The following is a 22,784-nucleotide window of genomic DNA, read 5'->3' as shown; positions in this document are numbered from 1 at the left end:
TCTGGCATCCCATATGGGCACCGGTTCGAGTCCCGGCTGCTACTCTTCTGATCCAGCTCTCTGTTAGGGCCTGGGAAAGCAGCAGAAGATGACCCAAGTGCTTGGGCCCCTGCACCCATGTAGGAGACCCGGAGGAAGCTCCTGGCTCCTGGCTTCGGATCAGCTCAGCTTTTGTCATTGCAGCCATTTGGGGAGTGAACCAACAGATGAAACACCTTTCTCTCTGTCTCTCTCTTCTCTCTATAACTCTACTTCTCAAATAAATAAATAAAATCTTTTTTAAAAAGATTTAGTTAGTAATTTGTTTGTTTGAAAGGCAGAATATCAAAGAGGAGAGAGAAGAGAAGGAGAAAGGTTGAGGTCTTGCATTTGCTGGTTCACTCCCCAAACGGCCTCAATGGCTGGGGCTGGACCAGGCTGAAGCCCGGAGCCAGGAATGCTATCCAGGTCTCCCACTTGGGTGGCAGGGGTCCAAGCACTGGGGCCGTCTTCTGCTGCTTTTTTAGATGCGTTAGCGGGAGCTGCATCGGAAGCAGAGCAGCTGTGTCTCAAACCAGCGTTCCCATCCAGGATGCCGGCATCAGAAGCCGCAGCTTGCCTCGCTGTGCCGAATGCTGTCCCCAGCAACTGCGGTTCTCAATGAGAGCTTTGGCAAGGCTATCACAAGATCAAGTTTGATGTGGGAATGACTGGACTTGTGAAGGGATTAAATGAGCGCCGTTCAGTCAACGGCACCACAGTTGCTTATTTTCAACAACTCCGTCTCCAGCCTTGACCCTGGGACATTACTAGTTTTCTTGATCTGTGAACTTCAAGTTTGGAAGCCATGCCCTGAGTCACAGAGGCCGCCCAATCGCTAAACAGGTGGAAGACTAGGTACCAAGTGTCTGGAACCACGCACGGAGCCCGGCACGAGGGAACCTGACTGCTGGAACATGAGCCCAACCCAGGACATCACCACTCAGTCTCTAGTACGGCTGCGCACAGGGAGGAGAGAGGAGCCGACATTAAGTTACCTTTAAAGTAGTTTCCCCAAAGGCACTTCAAAGGGTGGGTGGGAAATGGAATTAAAAGTTAAGTTTAGGGGTGGGTACTGGCCTGGCTCTATTCTCCCCATCCTCTCTCCAACCCTGTCCCATCTCAGAGCGTTTGGGTTCAATCCCGGCTCTGGCTCCTGACTTTCCAGCTTCCTGCTAAGGCAAAGCCTGGGAGGCACAGGGGCGGCCCCAGGGAACAGGCTCCAGCCGCCCGGGTAGGAGACCTCAGCTGCATTCGCAGCCGTCAGCTTCAACTCTGCAGGCATCCGGGGACGCGGACGGAACCAGTGGATGCGAGCTCTCTGCTCGTCTGCCTCTCTGTCTCTCAAAACAAAGCTGAAGATAAAATCAAAGATACGTTTATTTTGGTGCAAAAAAACCTTTGAAGTCCAGAGCTTTCTCATAATCCTTATTTTCCATGAAGCTTTTGATGATTCCACAGAGGCATGGATTTCAATTTTTTTTTTGCACCAAAAAAAAAGTTATCTTATAATTACATTTTCCATGAATTTTTAAAAATAACGCTGTTGGGATGTTTACATACGCTCCCAGGGTGTGTGATCTTAGGATGTGAAGTGTTTAGCAGAGAAGGGGGTGCAATTCTGCTCTTCTCTGTAATCAGACTCCTGCAGGGAATCAATCCCTCCCTCCCTCCCTCTGTCTCCATCCCTCTCTCCCTCTCTGCCTTTCCAATAAAAAAGAGAAGAAAAGAAAGAAGCATTTGCAAATGGAACGTGTTCACAGAGGTGGTCCTGGGCACTGAGGCTACTCATCCCCAAGCTCCCCAGGCAGGGCAGAGAGCACTGTGCGTGTAGCCTGCAGAAACCACAACCCGGCCGGCCCCCCGCAGCCAGGGCACGGCTGTCATGTGGAAGCAGCTTCCTCTGGATCACCCCTGAGAACCAAGCCGACGTCAGCGGCCAGAAATCCTGGCGAGGGAGCTGTCGGAAGCTAAGGAGGATAAAGGAAAATGTGGTGCTATCCACGTCAGCCGCAACTCCAAGGGTCTGTTTGGGAGGGAGGGGCTGGGCTCTCAGCCCCGAGCACATTCCAAGGGGCCCGCGTGACTGCTGGGCAGGGACACAGCTGAGCAGATGCAGGGCTGAAGGGCCTGGACAACTCGAGCGCTCAACAGTCCACAGAGCCGTGCTGATCCAAAGCCAGGTCCTCTTTGCTTTGTCCCTTCCTGTCCTTGGCCAAATGGAAAGTGACTAATCTGAAGCTTCCACAAAGGGCTGGCAACCCCTGAGCAATTTTCTTGTGTTGTCAATGTCATTGTCTCCAAAGTGCATACCCCCAAATTTCACAGAATTCAACCCCAAACCCAAAGCATACTTTGAGGCTTGCTACTCATTCTTGTCTCACCTAACTGAATACAACTCTCTGTCTGTCTCTGTCTGTCTCTGTCTCTGTCTCTGTCTCTGTCTCTCTCTTTCTCTGGGTTGTTTTGTTCTCCCCAGAGCAGGAAAATTTCCGTAACTGCCAGCCAAGGTCAATGCCATTGCTTCTCACTGGTAACTCACTCTCTGCATTTTGGAAAACCAAGCCACACTGGTCAAAGTGACCTCTGTGGTTGCACTGTCTCCTGTTTCCTGGGCCAGGACTCTGCAGACGGTGGGCTCTGGGTCGGGCGGCCACTCACCGTGAAGTAGAACACCTCGGTCTCCTGCTGGTTGGCCCTCCTCTTGGCGATGTTGATCTTACTCATGTAGGTCTCGGAGGCAGCCGACTTCACGGATTCTGTGGAGCGGCTGTGCTGGAAGGCGTCGGACACGTCGAAGTCCTCCACGGTCAGCATGTCCTGCAGGGTCTGCATGGTGGCGTCCAGGGTCTTCCTCACCTGGGGAGATGGCACACGGACACAACTGTTGCTCTCCAGATGACTGGGACACTCCAAAGTCCCTTCCTAACGGTGACTCGACCCCCACCTCTCCGTGCAGCCTCCAGGAGGTGGGCAGGACACACGCAGTCACAGATGGCCCCATTACACTGATATGTGCCAGGTGGGTCGAATCAAAGGCCATCTCATTGTCCTGCTTCGGCCAGACAGAACCCTGGACAATGCGGGGAAGAACTAGGTGCAAGCTTCCAGGTTTGCTTCTCTTGGCCTGATTCTGCAGCCCCAGATTGGCTCCTCCCCTGCATACGGTCGGTACCATGGAACCCTAAGTCCTCTTCCTTCAGAGGAGGGAGGGGCAGAGCCTGGCTGGAGTGGGCAGCACTCTCCCTCGGTGAACTTCCTGGGTACCATCCCTGGGGAGCTCTGTGAAGCTGGCAGCGGAGGCACCGGCTGCTCAGGTGGACTCGACCTCTCTCCTGCAGCCAGGTGGGACCACCCAAGGCCACACAAGCAGGGCACAGGCGCCCCGACCTCACTACCACCCTGAGCTGTGCCTACGTGGCAGAACCCACACTTAGAGAGCCACGGGGAAAGCCGTGTCTACCTTTGTGCAAATCCATGTCTCAAAGTCTCTTTGATGTCAGTCAGACCCCAGCTTAAATGTCCCCTCCTGGTGACATCAGCCCCTTCTGATGTCTTAACTTACTGTCTATCACTGTCTAATATGAGGGTACTTTGGAAGTTTTGTGGAAAAACAGAATTAAAAGATAAGTTGATTTTGGTGCAAAAAATCTTGAAAGCCCTGCACCGTTTTTCCAGAACACTCATTTCTCATAAACTTTCTGAAGACCGCTCATATGCATGAATTTCAGAAATCTGGGGACAGGCACCATGGTGCAGCCTGGTAAACTGCCCCTTGGGATACCTGCATCACCTACTGGAGTGTTGGTTCAAGGCCCAGCTGTTCCAGTTCCAATCTAGCTCCTTCCTAACGCATCTTGGGGGCCAGTGGATGATGATCCAAGAGCTTGGGCCCCTGGCACCCTCATGGGGGACCTGTGTGGAGTTCCTGGCTCCTGGCTTCAGCCCTGGCAGTTGGAGTGACTGGGGGAGCGAACCAGTGGGTGGAAGACATTTCTCTCTCTCTCTCTCTCTCTCTCTCTCCCTCCCTCCCTCCCTCTCTCTCTCTTTCTCCCCTACCCCCACTGTGTGTGTGTGTGTGTGTGTCCACTTCTTACAAATTTTTTTTCACACCAAAATAAACTTCTCTTTCAATTCCATTTCCACAACCCTTCTGAAGCACCTCTCATGCACACTCACTCACTCACTGGTTTGCTTCATTTAGTGTCACAGTTTTTAATCTGTCTTCTCTCACTGGGATACGAGCTCCAGGGGAGGGGACACTACACTGTCAGGTTCACCCCGTTTACTCTCCATCCAGAGCAGTGCCAGCATGAAGACAAGCTCAACGAACACCTGAATAAATACGACTCAGCAAAACACCTGCGGGGTGAAGCATTCTCCTTCCGAATGCAGACCCACTCAGGTTCAGCACCAGGTGATTCACAGCCGTTAACAGCCCACGTGGAGAAGATCTGTTCCACTCTCTTTTCTACAGACCTCATTTCCAGTTTGAATTCCATTCATGTTATGATCCACATAAACAATTCAAACTCCTCCAGGGGAAGACGAAGGGCACACAGGAATAAGGAAAATGCTTGGTATCTCCGTGTCTTGCCAGATTTGAAACACAAACACACAGCGTGGCTCGAGACGGCCACCCCCAGCCCTGCTGTGACTACTGTCATCCTGGGCCACGCTCTGTCCCATTTGTCCCAGATCTGTCCTTACCGGAGACACAGAGTGCACTGGCCTCTCTGCCCAGGCCCCCTCCTGAGCTCTGAAGACAGGACCTCCCACCTGACTGCACGTCCCAGGATAAAGCTGCTGCCCACACCATGGGTGGCTCCTCCCCCACCCTGGTGTCCTGCCTCCTGGAGACTCTGGCTGGCTGACATCCTCCTTGGAGGGAGGTGCCCAGGCTGTGGTCAGGTGTTTCCCACGTGGTCCCTTCAGTCCACCCTGGAGTGCAGCGGCCACAGCCACTATTTCCATCCGGGCCCCTGGCTGCATGTGTGTGAGGGGGTGCTGGGCAGGGTAAGACTTGTCCACTCCCTTATTTTTCCGTGAATTTTCAAATGCCCACCATTACTTCTGATGAGAAAAATAGAAACCCCACTGCCAAAAATAGAAACCAGCACTGAGACAGCCAGAGGAGCCACCTCTGACCTCAGCAGCCAGACGAATCCTGTGGAGCCCGCCCTGGGTCTCCCCTCTGCACCTACGACGCACCTGCTCAGGATCGCCGCGGGCACAGACCCCGCCCTCTCGCATCTTTCCTTCCCCCAGCATCTTGTGAGCTCTGCCCCAGGCTGTTGGGGACTCCCGGGGAGAGTGGCTCTCGGGGTTGTGCGACACCCCCTCTGACAGGTAAACCATCGAGCCTTACGCGTTCCACAGCAGGAGTGGACTCCCCAGGACAGGATGGGCCAGGCTGCCGCGGGGGAGACCCCTTCCCGGGCAGGCAGGGGCCACTCACCTCCTCATTCTCTATCCTGAGCGTGGCCAGTCTGGACTGCAGCTGGTGGTGCCGCATGAGCAATTCCGTCTGCACGGGCTGCTGGGCGCTGACCTGGCATACCTGCAGAGACACAGCCCCACCTGTGCTTGCCGAGCCCACTCACCCGTCCTTAACATCCCTCGGACAGGTGAAGACCCCAGCCTGAGGCACGTGGCTCGCACGCAGGGCCCCACGGGAACCCAACTGTTCCTGCCCAGCGGCCGCCCTCTTGCCTCCCAGTCACACATTCCGTGTCTGTGGAGCACCCAAGGGGTCACTAAGAGCTTGGACGCGACCTCATCCAGCAGAGCCAAGCCCTGGACTTCAAGGCAGGGAGCTGAGGCAAGAGAGCGAGCGCCTGGGAGAAGCAAGATGCAGGCGGCTGCATCAAGCACTGCCGACCCCACGGAAGACACAGGTGGTGGCTCTGTGAGCCCCTCCTCCCCTGTGGGAGAGCACGGCCAGCCTCCACACCCAGGGGGCTCACACCCACAGGTCCAGCCAAGCACGGACCGAAAACACAGAGGGAAAACCACTGCCTCTGGACTGAACAGGTGCAGACAGCGTGCGCGAGTGTGTGTGCTATCGTTACTCCCTAACCAACAGGGCAGAACGACAGCACATCACACAGCATGCACGTTGTGTTACATGGCATGACGGACGGGGTACGGGAGGATGTGTGCAGGTTCTGTCCAGGTGCCACACCGTGTCACATAAGGGACTGGAGCGTTTTGCCGTCTGGATGCCGAGTAACAACCGTACCATCCTCCCTACGCTTTCATCTGGCTGTACCTTAGCCCCCACCCCTTCCGGGAACACCTGAAGGGACCGGATGCCTCTGCAGACTGAGCCAGTGATCCCCCACTACCACACTGGACAGTGCTCAGCAGCAGCCACACAGTGGGGGTGGGGCGCAGGACTGCACGGGGGCAGTGGGGTGAGGCAGGAGCATCAGCACCCCTTGGCACACGAAGAAAACAGGCAAAGCTGAGCAGGGTGCAGGGTGCCGAGGTGGTGGCTAAGCTCCCTGGAGTCCAGGGGCAGGCCTGGGTCCCCTGCTCCAAGAGGGAGAAGCAGCCCAGCGGCCATTTGTGTCCAGGATTGTGACCCTGGGCTGACCAGTAGCTCTACGCTGGGGCTGGGGGCAAGCATCCGCCCTGCCTCCCTTTTTCAAATGTTCAGAACAGAGCCAGGATCTGTGCAGGAGCCCTGCAGGCACCTCAGACAGGTGGGTGGCAGCTCTTGGGGGGGTGGGGGCGGGGCAGGCAGCGCCACGCACCCAGACTTCCCAGCCTCCAGAGGCAGCAGCCACCCGAGTACTGTTCTTTATAAGTTATCCAGACTTGTGTTAACAACAGAAAACAGGCTATGACACACGTGCCTGAGGAGCGGCTTGAGCCCAGCGGTTACGCCATCTGCACCCTACATTAAAGCACCTGGGCTCCATGCTGGCTCCGGTTCTAAATCCCAGCTTCCCGCTGATGCACACCCTGGGGACCAGAGGTGACGGCTCGGGCCGGTGGGTTCCTGCTGCCCACGTGGGAGACCTGGCTTGAGTCCCCAGCTTCCAGATTTAGCTGTGGACTTCAGGGAGTGAACCAGTGGATGGGAGCCAACTCATCGTTTCTCTCTCTCGTTCTCTTTCAAATTAATAAGTAATTTTTAAAAAATGAAAACAAGAAAGGACACAGCGCAAGCGCAGGCTGCCGGGGAGGCCGACCTCGTCCCCCATGTGGGGCTGGAACTCGAACTTGAGTGGCGGGCAGAAGACCTGGTTGCACATGTCCATGACTGTGTGCTTGTCACTCCGGGAATCCAGGCTGTCCACGGCGCTCTCGATGGCGTCCAGCCCCTCGTGGCGCGAGGTCTCCAGGTTGTATTCCGCTGAGAGGTAGGTCCGGAAGGTGCGGGCCAGGCTGGCGTGAAAGCCCAAATCGCAGCACTTGGGGAGAGGCAACGACAGGAGCATATCTGTGAGTGCCCAGGCCACAGAGCCATCCACCCGCAGGCCTGGTGCCCTCTGGACACTGCCCCATACCCCAGACCACGCAGTGCCCTCAGAAGGGAGCTAAGAGCTTTCCTCGGCCGCCTTTCTCATTCTTAGGCTTCTGCGAGTGCACCCCTCTGCCTTCTGGATTCAGTTTAGAAGTCACTTCCTCCAGGAAGTCTTCCTTGATGTCCTTCACTGAGAGTTAGGGTCAGGGTCCATGTTTCCTTCACCTCCCTCACGGTGGCACCTGGCACTGGGATTGCCCAAGAATGCGTCCTCTGTGGGGTGAGTCCCATGAGGACTAAGCCACTGGCTCTTGCCCACAGCTGCTTCTCAAGTCATAGACCACAGTAGCAACTCAACAAATACTGAACTAACAATGGGGCTGAAAGAATACAAATCAGAGTCCAGAAGCAGGAGAGAGGAGGGGTCTGGCCTCAGGCCACTGCGGAGGCCAAGCAGCTCCCTCTCTTGCCAAGAGGGAATCTCTGACTGCCCAGCAGGACACCCCAGGGCCGGTGGGCAAGGATCCACCAGCCACTCAGGATCCTGGACTGAGCAGCCAGGGGCCAGGACTCCCATCTGTGCAGGAAGGAGAGAACACCAGGCCCATTGTCCCCAGCGTGGTCCTCAGGGACCAGCGTTTCATTCCTCGTTGGTTTAAACCGCCTGACTCCACCCCCACGGGAAGCTGATCTGTGCCATTCTGCTGCGCGTTAACACCTCCTTTACCACGGTGGAACCCCCAGGGCACGCATTGCATGGGACACCCCGCAGACCCCTCAAACCCAGCAGAGCAGGAGGGCCCATGGGCAGGTGGTGCTGAACATGCGACTGTGCCCGAGAGAACCGTGTAGGGCCCACCCGTGGTTCAGCAGCCCCCCGCCCCCTCCAGCAGGCTGCAAAGGCCTCTGGCCACCCCTGCACGGCAGCTAAGGACCCAGGCCAGCCTGGGCGAGGACCTGGGCAGTGCCAGGCTCCCCGGGGGCGCTCACATCGATCAGGTCGGAGACATCATGGATGTAGTATTTGCTGATCGCCGCGTTGGTGGCTGCCAGGTTCAGCAAGTAGTCGTTGCGGGCCTTCGTGCACTTGAGCTTGTTCTCGGAGTACTTGGCCTGCCTCTGGAAGAAGAAAGGGAGGGGACTCAGGGCCCAGCCCGCTCTGGAGGGATCTGCGATCCTCTTCACCTCGAGCCGCCGGTGCCGCGGGCCTGAGCTCACCTTGCAGCTCACATGCAGCCAACCACAGCAGTGGCAGCCTTGTGATGGTCTCCCGCCAGGGTCGGGTATCACCAAGGCCCCTACTCGGCACCCTCCCAACTGCTGGCCACAGCACATGAAGCGCCCCAGGACCGGGCCTGACCACTTCTGGAGCCCTGTCTTCTCCATGCCACCCTCCTTGCCGAACCTCTTCATCTTTCCTTTAAGGGACCAAGTTCAGGGCTAGCACTGTGGTAGAGTGGGCTAAGTCTCCACCTGCAGTGCCAGCATCCCATACGGGCACCAGTTCTAGTCCCAGCTACCTCTCTTCAGATCTAGCTCTCTGCTGGTAGCCGAGGAAAGCAGTGGAAGATGACCCAGTGTTTGGGCTACTGCACCCATATGGGAGATCTGGAAGAAGCTCCTGGTTCCTGGTTTTAGATTGGCTCAGTTCTGGCTGTTGCAGCCATTTGGGGAGAGAACCAGCTGATGAGAGACCTTTCTCTCTCTCTCTCTCTCTTTTTTTTTTTTTTTTTTTTTTTGACAGGCAGAGTTAGACAGTGAGAGACAGAGAGGAAGGTCTTCCTTCTGTTGCTTCACCCCCCAAATGGCCACTATGGCCGGCGCACCGCGCTGATCCAAAGCCAGGAGCCAGGTGCTTCCTCCTGGTCTCCCATGCAGGTGCAGGGCCCAAGCACTTGGGCCATCCTCCACTGCCTTCCCGGGCCACAGCAGAGAGCTGGACTGGAAGAGGAGCAACCGGGACAGAATCCAGCACCCCAACTGGGACTAGAACCTGGGGTGCCAGCACCGCAGGCGGAGGATTAGCCTAGTGAGCCACGGCACCGGCCAGAGACGTCTTTCTCTTTATCTCTTCCTCTCAGCATCTGCAACTCTCTCAAATAAATAAATAAATCTTTAAAAAAATAAGGGAGGTGAAGTTCATCGCCACCTTGAGGCCTTCAGACACATGCCCTATTCCTGGCAGTGCATCCTCCCCTGTGGTCCACTCCTTCCTACACAATGTGGTCATGCCGGCCTCTGGCGACAGTGGTGTCCAAACACCGCCACCCCATCTCCACTGCCCCTGCACCCGCCCCAATCTGTCTTCTCCACTCCCTGGGATCACCCGCATTTCTGCCTCTGTCCACCGTGGACCGCCAGTGCCCCCACCGGAGATCCCTGCTCACGGCGATTCTCAGCATGACCCCACCCAGGGGCATCTCAGGCGACTCTTGTTGACGGGAGGGCAGGAGGGAGGCAGAGGGCAGCTGTTGGAGGCAAGCGGCCAAGGCAGCCCCAAGCCCGAACCTGACTGCCCTGGCCCGGCAGGGAGGACAGAAGCAGCAGGGGGCGGGAGAGCTGTCCCCTGCCCTGCCAGACCCAGGAGCCCCTGTGCGGAGGAGGAAGATGGCACTCCTCAGAGAAAAGGGTCTCCTCTCCAAGTTACCCTAAACCTTCCTCACTGCACATCAAGTTCCAGCTTCCTAGTGGGAGTCCCATGTCATCCTCTTCCTCCTGAGATCTCCCACGACCCCCACCCCCGGTCCTCTCATTCTGAGAACAGCCAGGAGCAGATGTCCCGTGGCAGTGACCTCCTGTCCAGCTGTGCACCCGCCCCACAGACAGCACTGGCCCCCCTGGCCCATGTCCACTGTCTGCACTAGGCGCCCTCATCACATTCCAGGCCTGCAAATGATCATAAAGGCAGCTTAGCTCACCTCACCTGTTTTACAGGAGAGCAAGAGAACTGAAGAGAGGCTAAGCAGCAAACAACTCTGAACTGAACATCAGCTTCCCGGCTGCCAGTCAGGGCACTCCCTACGGCTCTCTGTTCCCTGAGGCACAGTCCTGCAACTCTCTGCCAGTCTTGCTTTTATTTATTTTAGTCTACTTTTATTTGTTATAGTCATGGAGTGGTACAGCCATCACTGCTACCTAGATTTAGGATGAAAACAAACACCGTGCTGTGAGCAGCCGCCCCTTCTCTGCTGGCCCCTGTACCCATCAAGCTCTTCCTCCTCGGGACATCCTCCGTGGGTCGGTCTTCTCTGAAGCCCCCACCTGTCCACCTGCCACGGCACGACATCCAGTGCCTTCACACCAGCTTCCCTCACCGCGCACACTGGGTCTACGTCTCATCAGAAACGCATTCTTTTTCATGGCTGAATAATTCTCCACTGTCTGGATATGTTCCTGGACCAGGTACATCTCTCTTTTCTGTGCATATTCTTTTTTTTTTTTTTTGACAGGCAGAGTGGACAGTGAGAGAGAGACACACAGAGAAAGGTCTTCCTTTGCTGTTGGTTCACCCTCCAATGGCCGCTGTGGCCAGCGCGCTGTGGCCAGCGCACTGCGCTGATCCGATGGCAGGAGCCAGGTACTTATCCTGGTCTCCCATGGGGTGCAGGGCCCAAGGACTCGGGCCATCCTCCACTGCACTCCCGGGCCACAGCAGAGAGCTGGCCTGGAAGAGGGACAACCGGGACAGAATCCGGCACCCCGACCAGGGCTAGAACCCCGTGTGCCAGTGCCGCAAGGTGGAGGATTAGCCTAGTGAGCTGCGGCGCCGGCCTCCTGTGCATATTCTGATAACCAAAACAAACTACTGGGCTTCTGACTGACTGAAAAATGTTAAAACTGATACACAGAGACCAGCGCTGTGGCATTGGAGGCTAAGCCTCCGCCTGCAGTGCCAGCATCCCATATGGTATGGTTCCTATACTGGCTGCTCCTCTTCCAATGCAGCTCCCTGCTATGGATTCCAGAAACAAGGCCTTAAGAAAGCTGGCTTCCGTGACAAAGTCGCCTGGCCTTGCTTGGTCAGCACAGGCAACAGCTGGAATTTGCCAGAACAAGAAACAAAGGGATATGAATAGCCAAGGGCGCAATAAGCGTGGGCTGCAGGCCGAGTGGTCTTCATCCTGGTTAACGAAACACTGGAATCTCTCAACACAACGCTTCGCCTCTTTCAGATCTCAAATACTGCTCTGCAGCTACTCGGCTGTACAGATCGTCCTGCTGTGTCCCTCACGACAAAGCAAGTTTCCCAAGGAATGGCACTGACACCTGAGATGCCTGGTATCAGACCGCAGATGGCCTCAGCACCGGGCTCAGCACCCCTACCCCTACCCCTGCAGCCTCCCTGAGAGCCCGAGACCTTCCTCAGCGGGCAGTTCCAGAGACATAAGAGGCTTCCTTGGTGCCCGGCCACTCACAAGTTGAACTTTATCCCTTTCCTTTACCCGCAAACCTTCATTCAGCACCAAGGACAGGGACCAAACTCTTGATAACAGATTGGCCACACTTGACTCACTTCAGCAGCTGAACACGTGCACTGTCTCCACCTTGCGGTGACCATGACTAGGCGGCTCGAGATATCTGTGGGGGTGTGGGTGGGGTTTTGCCTGGACCCGTGCCTTTCTTTCTCTCAGTAGACACTCAGGACTGGAAATGCCGACTCTCACGGTAACCAAGTCTACATCGATCACTCTGAGGAACTACCAGACGCCTTCCAAAGCAGCAGACCCTCTCAAGTTCTCTCCGGCAGTGTGCGAAGATGCCAGCTTCCCCACACCCTCACCAGCACTTGCTCCCGTCTGCCTGCCTCACTTCCAGCCATCTGAGTGGGTGTGAGGTGGTGTCTCATCCTGGCTTTCGTCTGATCTTCCCTCTTCGCTAATGAGGCTGAACATCTTTTCAGCTAAGTGTTGGCCACACCATATGTTCTCTGGGGAAATGGCTCCTCAAAGCCTTTGCCTATTTTTTAAATTGAGTCTCCGCCTGGTAATTGGATTTTTCTTTGCTTCCAGAAACCACCCTGGAATTCTCTTTCATTTGCCTCCTGTTACTTCTCCAGCTTGCCTCGGTCCTGTTGGGTTTTGTTCCCACCCACCCTCCTCGAGTTTCCAGAGATAAAGGACTCACAGGGATCCCAACAAATACGCAGGACTGTGTTTGGCAAAGGGAGCTCAGCAAGTGTTTCTGACTGTGTGGAATGAATGGATATAGAGAACTCAACAACAGAAAAGCATAGCCTCTTAAGAAGAAAGGAAACTCATAAGTTATTAGCTGAGGTTGACACAAAAGGCAGCACCTGTGCTGTCCCTTGAAGTCCCCTGGCCACGGCAGACATCATGAAAGGATCTCAGAACTAACGCCAGACAGGGTTTCACCATCTTCCACTCAGTGCTTGGGACAGCCATGACCAAGAGCTCACAGCTGGCAAGAAAGGGGGGACTTATCTGCCACCCCCGACAGATCCGCAAACCGAAGCTTGAATGCGGCTGTAAATACAGCATGTCCAGCCCCTCTGACTCCATCACTAGAACTTGTCCCCCAGCCCCGTTAAAGGACTTCCCAGCACCGACACATGGCAAGCCTAGGCTTCTAGTTTTAGAAGGGCTCTTCACCAGGCTCCCTCCCAGGTGCAGCTGAGTAGCCCGGAGATGTTCCCTCCCCATGGGACACACTCAGTCCCCATCAATCGGTCCCCATACCAGGCCCCAGCTGATGAACTCTCAAACAGCCCCCGCCCCCCAGTGCCTGAGGTCCCTGCCCACCCTCCGGGTGCCTGCTGGGGGTGAATGCTGGCGGAAGTAGCGGGGCTGGAGCTCCTCTTCCTGCCTTTGGGCTCTGGGGGCTCGGCTGGATCTGACCAGTGCTACCAGGGGCCCAGCCAGCCCAGCCTCCTCCACGACACAGGCCTCCAGGAGGGCTGGGAGTGCAGCACAAGGCAGGGAAAGGCTGTGGCCGAGAGTGGGGCCCTCCCTCCCGGGCCCTCTCCCTGCCTCCCCAGCCTGGGCCCCCACTTGCCTTCTCCTTCATCTTCTCGATCTTCTTCACAGAGCTGCGGCGCTGGGGCCGGTCCTCGTGCCGCAGCAGGTTCATGCTGAGCTCTCCCGACTTGTTGAACTGCTTCTCCTCCTGCTTCTCAGCCTCCTTCAGCTTGCTCTCGGCACTGATGCTCTCCGCGTGGTACATGTGGTAGGTCTTCATGACCTGGGGACACATCGCGTCAGGAGTCAGCAGCCTGCCAGGGCCCAGCGCGGTCCACCCCGAGCCCCCGGTCCCTCCCGGGTGCTGCTGCAAGCTGTCCTGCTACCCCGTTTCCCTGACATGCTCTGAGCAACCGCATTTCGTTGGCACCAATGCCGAGAGTGGAAATGGTGATCATCGTCAACATCAAGTCCCAAATGAGTGCCAGGATGAGTGCCGGCTCCACAGAGGGCCCCGAAAGGTCACCACAGCCCCCAGGCACCTGGGGGCTTCAGAAACACAGCAACTGTGAAACAACCCAGATAACCAGCAGCACAATACATCCACAACCTACAGCACAGCCATACACCGGACTACCCAGCCGGCACGAAGAGCAGCGGCAGGCACCGGACACAGGGGTCAAGGTGCCCCTTGAGACGCCTGCATCCCCCGACACGGCGCCTGAGTTTCAGTCCCAGCCCCACTTCTGCATCCTGCTTCCTGCTACTACGTGTCTGGGAGGCAGGGGGCGTGGCTCAAGTGCTTGAGCCCCTGACATCCACGTGGGGGACCTGGTCATGTTTATGGCTCCTGGATTTGGCTCAGCCCAGCCACGGACATTGTACTCACCTGGAAGTAAACCAGTGAATGGGAGATCTCTCTCTCTCATCTTCTCTCTCTCTCTCTCTCTCTCTCATCTTCTGTCTCTCTCTCTCTCTCTCTCTCCCTCCCTCCCTGCCTCCCTCCCTCCATCTCTCTCTGTCTCTCTGCCTTTCAAATAAGTGAAAACAAGCACATAAATTTTTTAAACAGAATATTCGAGACATCCAAGCCTCATGGGTAATCTCAAAGCATTTTCACTGAGTGAAGCATCTATGACTCTCAAGTCCTCCGGCCCGCCCAGGGTCAGCTGCTGAGTCCCTCCTAACGCAGCCAGGGGACCTCAGTCGGGAACATCCTTCTTACTCACACACAGATCATTTTCTCAGCTAAAATGGCCTGCAAATAGCTCTGTCCCCTGAAGGAGCATCGTGAGATACCTGAGAAGGCATTCTGTGCTCCTGGAACAAACTTATGCCTGGCTAGAAAATAAAGTCCTCAGACTGCACCTCCTTTATAAAAAGTTGGTTATGGAGGACACATTGCAGCATACCGGGTAAAGCCATGGCCTGCAATGCCAGCACCCCATACGGATGCCGGTTCCTGTCCTGGCTGCTCCACTTCCAATCCACCTCCTTACAAGCGGCTTAGGAAAAACAGTGAAAGATGGCCCAAGTGCTTGGGCCCTGCCATTGACAGGGGAGATGTGGATGAAGCTCCTGGCTCCTGGCTTTGGCCTGGCCCACTGCTGGCTGTTGTGGCCATCTGGTGAAAAAACGAAAGGATAGAAGATCTCTCCCTCTCTCTCTTTCTCTGTAACTCACATTTCTAAACAAACAGATAAAGCTTTTAAAAATGGATGTGACCATAACAAGAGAAATTTTTGAGCCAGAATAAATCCTAGACATTATCTAATTCAACAACCATCGAGTTTTATAAAAAGGGAAACCAAGGCCCAGAGGGGCAATATATCAGTTCAGAATGTCCAGGCTTCACGTACAGGTAGCCAGCGTGGCATGGCCACATCCATCACACTGAGACTCCCCACCCCATGCCTCTGCAGCCAGTCCCTAACCCCTCCAGCCCCAGGAAATGGTGGATGTGCATAGGGTTTCTGTGTTCTAGAATTCCACACACATGCATCACACTGCATGGAACTCCCTGGGTCTCCTCTCTTTCACTCAGCAAACAAAAAAATTTTGAGGGTCACTAATGGCATTGTATGGTCAGAGGCTCCTTTTTAAAGCTTTGTTTATCTGAAAAGCAAACAGAGAGAGAGAGAGAGAGCGAGAGAGAGAGAGAGAGAGGTCTTCCAACTGCTGGTTCACTCCCCCACACGGCCATAAGAGCCAGGGCTGGGCCAGGCTGAAGCCGAGAGCCAGGAACTCCGTCTGGGTTTCCAACATGAGTAGCAGGAGCTCCAGCACTTGGGCCATCGTCTGCTGCCTCCCAGGCACATTAGCAGGGAGCTGGATTGGAAGAAGAGCATTCAGGACTTAAACTGACATTCTGATAGGGCACGTGGGTTTCCTAACTGGTGGCTTAACCCACGGCACCACAGGGCCCACCCCAGAAATTCTCCACCATATGGCTGTACCACAGCTTGTCTGTCTGTTCCGCCTTTGACAGTTCTTTGGGTCGCTTTTGCTTGGGCTGCTAGAATACAGCTGCAGTGAGTGTTCGTGCACAGTTCTTTGTGTGGTCATAGTTTTCATTTCTCTCAGATAAACATGTAGGAGGAGAAGAGAAGACCATACCACGAGCACAGTTTCGTGTCCTTAGCAGTGTCCTGGTCATGACAGGGTGCACGACACAGCCGAGGTGTGCAGCAGGCTGTACCATCTCGCTGTATGTGAGTGCACTCTGAAGTGCCCTCGGCGCTGGAATCGCCTAGCGATGCACCTCTCGGGACACGTTCCCACCAGTAAGCAACGTGTGACTGTGTACATTTAACCAGATCAGGTACCAGGTCTGCCACTCATAAGCACCACTTCTGCCACCGCGTGGTCCCTTTCCCCTGAATCACTGCTGCTTCCTCAGCATGCGTGATCCTCTGGTCAGCCTAAGAACAGGCAGTGCAGCCCCAGTACAACAGCGTTTTGTCTCCCGTCCCCAGCCAGGAGTACACTTTCACATTGCAAAATCAAGTTTATGATCTCTGCTGAGAAACACAGAAATGCCTGCAACCCACAATTCCTGAGTCTTGTTCTCTCTCCCCTGCTGACTGCATGACCACAGCTGCTGAGGGGCAGCCCCTAACCAGGCCCTTTAAATCAGAGTGCATGACCAGCCAACCCTCTATTCCTACTGCTTCTCACCAAAACCATCACCATCATCACCAATACCAATACCACCACCACCACCATCACGGGGCTATATGGCTGAGGATTAAGAACCTTGAGCTTCCTTCAGGAAAATGTCCCAGAACTCTAGAGAACACCGGCTACTGTGAAAAACCTATGCCAGGCTCAGCCCTCTTTTCCTGTCCTGAAAACCTCTCAACCTTGCAAAAGCCACACAGGATGAAGAACTCAGTCACTGTCCTCCTTGGGTTCTGTGCAAACACCTCTGCTCTCATTCCACCCATTCACGCCCATGAGCAGCTGCTCGAAAGCTTCTGGAGTTCCCTCTGCTGACGCCATCCATGCTGCCGCACTGCCCATGGCCACCAGCACCCAGTGCACTACGAGAGTGCTCCATGGTGCACTTCCAGCATCTCACAGCCAGAGGGACGGCCACAGGCCCGCAGACACCCGAGGCACTGACCAAGTCTCCGTGAGCTGGACAGCACGGTTTGGTTGGGAGCACCAGCTGCGCCAATAGCCCGCACCTCACCCCTCCCCAGGCTTTCTACTCGCATGGGGAAGCAACCAGCTGGGACTTACCTCCCCCATTTCCCTTAGCCTAGTTTTCTATGCCTTTTTATTATTTTCATATTATTATTATTATTAATATGAGAAGCAGAGAGAGCCAGAGACAAAATCAGAGAGAGTCTCCGTCTGCTAGTTCATGCCCCAAATGCCTGGAACCACATGGGCAGAAGCCAAGAGCTGGGGACTCCATCCAGGTCGCCCTGAGGGTGCCAAGAAATCCAGTGACTTCAGTCATGAGTGCTGCCTCCCAGGGTCTGCACTGGCAGGAGGCTGGGCCAGGGTGAAACCAGGACTCAGACCCAGGCCCTCTGATGGGGGATGCAGGCACCTTCACAGCATCCTAGCCACTCTTCTCAGTGCCCACCCTGCTCTCCACTCTCCTTGAGCCACAGAGCACTCTCCCTCCTCTCCACCAGGCCCCCTTTCTAGCAGAGTCTGCATGCATTCCCAAAACCCCAGCTTGGAGAAAACAGCCAGGCACCCCCTGTGGTGCGATTCAGTCCTGGTCGCAGTAACAGTGGTGAACCCATCCCCCGAGGGACTTACACCAGACAGCTGCCACCAAGCCTCTCTGAAACGAGTCTGTGCCCAGCACCCTCGGGAGGCTGCCTTTGCTGCAGTACGCTTGTCCCCTGGTGTCTGCGGGGGTGCAGTTCCAGGACCCTCTGAGGCTGCTAAAACCCACGGATGCTCAAGTCCCTCTTATGAAATGGTGCGTTTGTCTACAACCTATTCATTTTTACCATTATTTATGCAAAATGCAGAGTAACAGAGAGACAGACACAGAGAGATCTTCCACCTATGAGTTTAGTCACCACAAGTCTGCAACAGCTGGGACTGGACCACATCACAGCCAGGAGGCCAGGAGCTCCGCCCAGGTCTCTAGTGTGTGTGGCAGGGACCCAAGAACTTGAGCCATTACCTGCTACCTCCCAGGCTTCACATGAGCAGGAAGCTGGATCCCAAGTGTGGAATAGCCAGGACTCAAAGCAAGCACTCTGATATGGGATGTGGGCATCCCAGGCAGCAGCTTAGCCAGCAACGCCACATGCCTGTCCCTTCCTATACACCTGCGGTCTTCCCCAGGTGACTCATCAGACCTGGTGTGACGTGCGCGCTATATGAATAGTCACACTTCATAGTTTAGGGAGCAGTGACAAGGAAAATATCCTGCACATATTTAGTACAGATGCATATTTTTTAAAAAGAGGTATTTATTTATTTATTTATTTGAAAGTCAGAGTAAGAGAGAAACACACACTGGTTCACCCCCAAGATGGCCACAACAGCCTGTGCTGCCCCAGACTGGAGCCAGGAGCCAGGAGCTTCTTCCAGGTCTCCCCCGTGGGGTGGCAGGGGCCCACTTACTTGGGCTATCCCCTGCTGCTTCTCTCAGGCACTGGCAGGGAGCTGGACAGGAAGTGGGGCAGCCAGGACACACACTAGTATCCATATAGAGTGCCAGCTTCACAGGTGGCGGCTTTACCTGCTACGCCATAACGCCAACCCCCACGTGCTTACTTTTATCTATTTTCTATCTGTGATTGACTGAACCCGTGTGGATCCAACAGGTACGTGCGGCAGAGTTCTCCAGAAACGTGGGCCTCCACGCAGCAGGTCTTGGCTCAACAGCACAGAACTCATCAGTCCAGGATGTGCTAAATAACATCTAAACGGCTCTCTCTCCTCAAAGATCACAAACCTCTTCCTATCGTTCCCTCTGCTGCAGGCGCAGTTTAGGTGATCCTTACCCCAGTCCTGGCAGCCACGTGCTGACAGTGACAAGGAGGCAGAGGACGTCGCGGTAGCTGTTGACACGCCACTTGGGGTACCTGCATCCTATGCCAGATTGCCTGGGTTTGAGTTCTGAACCTGCTGTTCCACACCCCGGAAGGCAGCAGGTGATGGCTCAAGTCCTGGGGTCCCTACCCCCAACAGGAGGCTCAGACGGAGTTCCGAGTTCCTGGCTTTGGCCTGGCCCAGCCCTAGCTAGCACAGACGCTGCGGAGTGACCAGTGGATAGAGTATCTGTATCTCTTTTGTCTACTTTTCAAATGAAAACAAAGCTATTTTTAAAAAATCACAAATAAATATGGGACTTAAGAAAAAGAGACCAGAAGCTAACATGTACTGAGCACGTGCTGTATGCCAGGCCTTAACTCTAAGCACTGTCCAATGTTCACTTATTCTTTTTTTTTTTTTTTTTTTGGACAGGCAGAGTGGATAGTGAGAGAGAGAGACAGAGAGAAAGGTCTTCCTTTTGCCGTTGGTTCACCCTCCAATGGCCGCCACGGCTGGCGCTCTGCGGCCGGCACACCGTGCTGATCTGAAGCCAGGAGCCAGGTGCTTTTCCTGGTCTCCCATGGGGTACCGGGCCCAAGCACTTGGGCCATCCTCCACTGCACTCCCTGGCTACAGCAGAGAGCTGGCCTGGAAGAGGGGCAACTGGGACAGAATCCGGCGCCCCGACCAGGACTAGAACCCGGTGTGCCGGCGCCGCTAGGTGGAGGATTAGCCTGGTGAGCCGCGGCGCCGGCCCCCTCATTTATTCTGCACAAGGCTCCCAGGAAACGGGTGCCGCCAGACAGACAAGGAAACCAAGGCCCTCCACAGCTCGTGCACAACTCGAGTTCCGAGGTTCGGAGCCGACGTGGCTGACCCAGCTCCCGCAGCACCTGTCCTGCCTTCCCAGCACTCCTTCCTCAACGCCAAATTAGGGAAGCAGGCACCCTTCAGCTCCCAGGGGCTCAGGAGACCTTCTCCTCCTTTCCAGGCGGCGTTGGGGTGCCTTGGCCTCGCTGTGCCTGCCCAGGGAGGCTCAGTCGCTAGTGGAAGCTGTGGATGTAAAGTGGCTGACAGCAGCTGTCGCCTGGGACTAGGAAGGGGCTGAGGCCAAGTCGCGGAACCAGGGATCTCTGAAGGGCCCTGGAGGAGCCCATCTGCCTGACACTCAATGAGGGCCTCCCTCTGCAGCCCTCCAGACCCGACAGGGGGCGCTCCCCGCAGAGGCCTAGAGTAGGACGTCATAGGGTCGTGCAAATTACGACCGCAATGCTGGAACCCAGGCAGTGTCTGGGTCCTCAAGATGGACGAGCCAAGATCTCCTCCAGCAATCTTGCTCAGCTGAGCTCTCGCTGCAGGAAACCGAGGCCCAGAACCAAGAGCGTAGTGGTCCAGTCTCAGGCAGAGCCAAGGCTGCAGCCGGGGCCTTGTTCGGCCTGACCCTTCCTGCTAACCGTGCCGCCTCGTGTCTCAGAGCTGGGGAAGGAAAGCAGTGTCACTTCCGCGCACAGGAAAGGCACAGAACCCAGAAGCTGGCAGCGACCTCGAAGGGACCCGCTGGGGCGGGATGAGGATCAGTTGTCCGAAAATGGCTGCTTGCGGATGCGGCCCAGGAGCCTCTGCTGCCAGCCTCTGCCTCCAGCGCCGGGGCGTGGCTAAAACCCAGGGCCAGGCAGGCCAAAGACATCTGGAAGGAAGAGGGAAGTCTCCAGGCGCCAGTCTGACCAACCACACCCTAGGGGCCCACGTGCGACACAGAACTCATCTGTCTCCATGTGTTCCCTTCTCACATGTGCAGACTGGCATGCCCCAAACTGAAGGCCGCAGCTTTGTTCACAGTCACATTCCCTGCATTAGAACAGAGACTGCGTGAATGGGTGAACGCCTGGATGGACGGACAGACCAGCAGTCTATGGATCAATGGATGTGGCTGGTTGGATGGACGGACGGACGGACAGATGGGTCGATGGGTGGACAGATGAAAAAGACGGAGGAAAGGAGAGTGACAGGTTAAAATGGATGGTAGAGGGGCTGGTGCTGTGGCATAGCAGGTAAAGCCGCCGCCTGCAGTGTCAGCATCCCATATGGGCACCAGTTTGAGTCCCGGCTTTTCCACTTCCGATCCAGCTCTCAGCTATGGCCTGGGAAAGCAGTGGAGGATGGTCTAAGTCCTTTGGCCCCTGAACCCACGTGGGAGACCTGGAAGAAGCTCCTGGCTCCTGGCTTTGGCATGGCCCAGCTTCAGCTGTTGCAGCCATTTGGGAGTGAATCAGCGGATGGAAGACCTCTCTTTCTCACTCTGCCTCTGCCTCTCTATAACTCTGCCTTTCAAATAAATAAAGCTTTTTTAAAAAAATGGGATAGAATTCTGCCTTTGATCTAGTGGGGTTTTTGGGGTATGGAGATAGCTGTCCCCTCAATCATTAAACATTTTTTTCCTTTTTCTTATTTTTTTTGACAGGCAGGCAGAGTGGACAGTGAGAGAGGGAGAGACAGAAAGAAAGGTCTTCCTTTACCATTGGTTCACCCTTCAATGGCCACTGCGGCTGGCGCACCACGCTGATCTGAAGCCAGGAGCCAGGTGCTTCTCCTGGTCGCCCATGCATGTGCAGGGCCCAAGCACTTGGGCCATCCTCCACTGCACTCCCGGGCCACAGCAGAGAGCTGGCCTGGAAGAGGGGCAACTGGGACGGAATCCAGCGCCCCAACTGGGACTAGAACCAGGAGTGCCGGAGCTGCAGGCGGAGGATTAGCCTATTGAGCCACGGCGCCGGCCAATCATTAAACATTTTTTAAATTTATTTTATTTGAAAGTTAGTTACAGACAGTGAGAGGAAGAGACAAAAAGGTTTTCCTTCCGTTGATTCACTCCCCAAATGGTCACAACAGCTGGCGCTGCGCCAATCTGAAGCCAAGAGCCAGGCGATTCCTCCTGGTCTCCCACGTGGGTACAGGGGCCCAAGGACTTTGGCCATCCTCCACTGCCTTCCTAGGCCATAGCAGTGAGCTGGACAGGAAAGGGGCAACCAGGACTAGAACTGATGCCCATACAGGATGCCAGCGCTACAGGCGGAAAATTAACCTGCTGAGCCACAGCGTCGGACCAATCATTAAACATTTAATGAGCAATTCACTGTGTCCAGCCCTGTAGTGGCTTCCACGCCAGGGGGTGCAAGACCATTCTCATAAAACACTCTTTGCAATAGGAACACAGACAACAGCACGAGGGATCATCACATGAGGCTGTATAAGTGGTGTAAGTAAGGGGGCAAGGGGCACTGCGGGAAGGCTTCCTGGAGGAAGTGACATCTAAAGTGACCTTGAAGGGAAAGCCACTGTCAGCAGGGTTACAAGGCTTTGGGTGGCAGTGGAGAGTCCCAGACAAAGGGAGCAGGGAGAGCACGAATCCCCGGGGAGTTCCGGCAGAGAACAGAGGCGTCAGGTGCTTACTCCAGCCACTTCCTCCCCAGCTGCCCCTTCCCCCTTGGGGATATCCGCTCTTGCTCTCTGCCCAGGATCACCCTGTCCTTCTTTGGGAACTGTTTCCTGAGTTTCTCAAAGGAAATCCCCAAAATTCCCCTCCACTGTTCTCAGTCCACGTGGTTCATGGGAAACTGCCACCAGCCTCCAAGGCTGCAGTGGGCGTGATCCAGGCCTGGCTCATCCGCCAGCGCTCTGTCCATCTGAGCTGAGTGACTCGGGCTCCTGACCCCAGCCAGGTGGGCCGAGGACAGTCCTGGGCACGACTGGAGGTTCTGGGGAGGACGAGGTGCTCTCCACCTGCAGGGTGTGGGGGTGCCTGTGGGAGGGACTTGCAGTGCTAAGGGCCATCTGCACCACCACAAGGGGAAGCCAGACCACAA

General features: G+C 55.6%; 1 protein-coding gene across 6 annotated transcripts in view; it reads right to left on the bottom strand.

Annotated features, from left to right (window-relative positions):
• Positions 1–22,784, bottom strand: part of SRGAP3 (SLIT-ROBO Rho GTPase activating protein 3) — a 331,270-nt gene that overhangs the window by 53,463 nt on the left and 255,023 nt on the right. For all 6 annotated transcript variants that reach the window (XR_011379673.1, XM_070051217.1, XM_070051214.1 and 3 more), the window contains 5 exons: positions 13,505–13,690; positions 8,483–8,611; positions 7,218–7,439; positions 5,477–5,578; positions 2,680–2,877 (listed from right to left, as the gene is read on the bottom strand). Coding sequence is in view for 5 of the 6 variants with exons in the window: in XM_070051217.1 (XP_069907318.1) it covers positions 2,680–2,877; positions 5,477–5,578; positions 7,218–7,439; positions 8,483–8,611; positions 13,505–13,690 (837 nt within the window). In the remaining variant the exon portion in view is untranslated. The remainder of the gene's footprint in view (positions 1–2,679; positions 2,878–5,476; positions 5,579–7,217; positions 7,440–8,482; positions 8,612–13,504; positions 13,691–22,784) is intronic.

The sequence above is a fragment of the Oryctolagus cuniculus genome, chromosome 10 (assembly GCF_964237555.1).
Source record: "Oryctolagus cuniculus chromosome 10, mOryCun1.1, whole genome shotgun sequence".
Taxonomy (NCBI): Eukaryota; Metazoa; Chordata; class Mammalia; order Lagomorpha; family Leporidae; genus Oryctolagus; species Oryctolagus cuniculus.
This window is presented reverse-complemented; position numbering and strand designations above follow the sequence as displayed.